Source organism: Aplysia californica, unplaced genomic scaffold (assembly GCF_000002075.1).
Source record: "Aplysia californica isolate F4 #8 unplaced genomic scaffold, AplCal3.0 scaffold00480, whole genome shotgun sequence".
NCBI lineage: Eukaryota > Metazoa > Mollusca > Gastropoda > Aplysiida > Aplysiidae > Aplysia > Aplysia californica.
Window position 1 is genome coordinate 501,519 of NW_004797750.1, and position 906 is coordinate 502,424.

The 906-nt window shown below is 44.0% G+C and overlaps 1 protein-coding gene across 1 annotated transcript in view; it reads right to left on the minus strand.

Moving 5' to 3' along the window:
- LOC106012742 overlaps positions 1–906 on the minus strand; it is a gene marked incomplete in the record, with an annotated part of 16,981 nt that overhangs the window by 8,903 nt on the left and 7,172 nt on the right. Inside the window, 1 exon segment of the mRNA XM_013086563.2 lies at positions 129–294. Coding sequence (XP_012942017.1) covers positions 129–294 — 166 coding nt within the window.

The window sequence follows — 906 nt, forward strand, 5'->3', positions numbered from 1 at the left end:
ACACTCTGTCTGTCTGTCTGTCTGTCTGTCTGTCTGTCTGTTTGTCTGTCTGTCTGTCTGTATTCCCTCCTCTCTCCCTCTGTGTCTGTCGATCCATATAACAACACAAATTCTAATTACTTTCCTACCTTCAGTTTGACAGGTGACGTAGTCCACAAGCGCCTCACACCTCTTAGCCCGTGACGTCACGTTGTGTGACGGAGACCCCGCCCACCTATCCACGGCCCCGCCCACACAGTGGTATCGGCTCTCACAGCAGTCGGCGTGTGTGGCGTTGAGCTCTCTCACCAAGTCCTGGGAACATGACATAGCCACATGGAAAAACATTTGAAAACTAACTAGGTACAAATGTACCGTTCGATGAACGGACTCAAAAGAATCGATCGTCAAGTCATTGTGGAAACAGAGCGCACTGCTTGTGAACTTGTTTACAATGGCATCTTAGAAGACGGACTTTCCCGAGATAAGATCTAAACAAAACAAATGAAAAACTGAAAATTAAACTAGATCTACAGTTACTCCAGACTCCTTAATATAACTGTGCACCCTTTAAATGATTCTGAACCATAGCTTTTTTTTTCAAATTCGAAAGTTTATCGGTTTGGAAGTTTTAGGCGATCAAAGTGACGAACTTTCACAAATGTATTATTACTAGCTCAGCACCCGGCTTTGCTCGGGGTCGACGCCTTGGCGTCACTGCTCCTACTGGTCTACGCCGCAGAGGCATCTTACATCTAAATTTACCTTGCTGTCTAGCATTTCACAGTCATATCTGGCTTCTAGATCTATATTGCTTTAGTTTAAGTCTGCCTTGATTAACTCCTTTCTTGATCTACATTGCTTTAGTGTATTGCTGTCTAGCCCTTCACAAAAACAAAATACGGATTTCGCCTTACACCATCACAA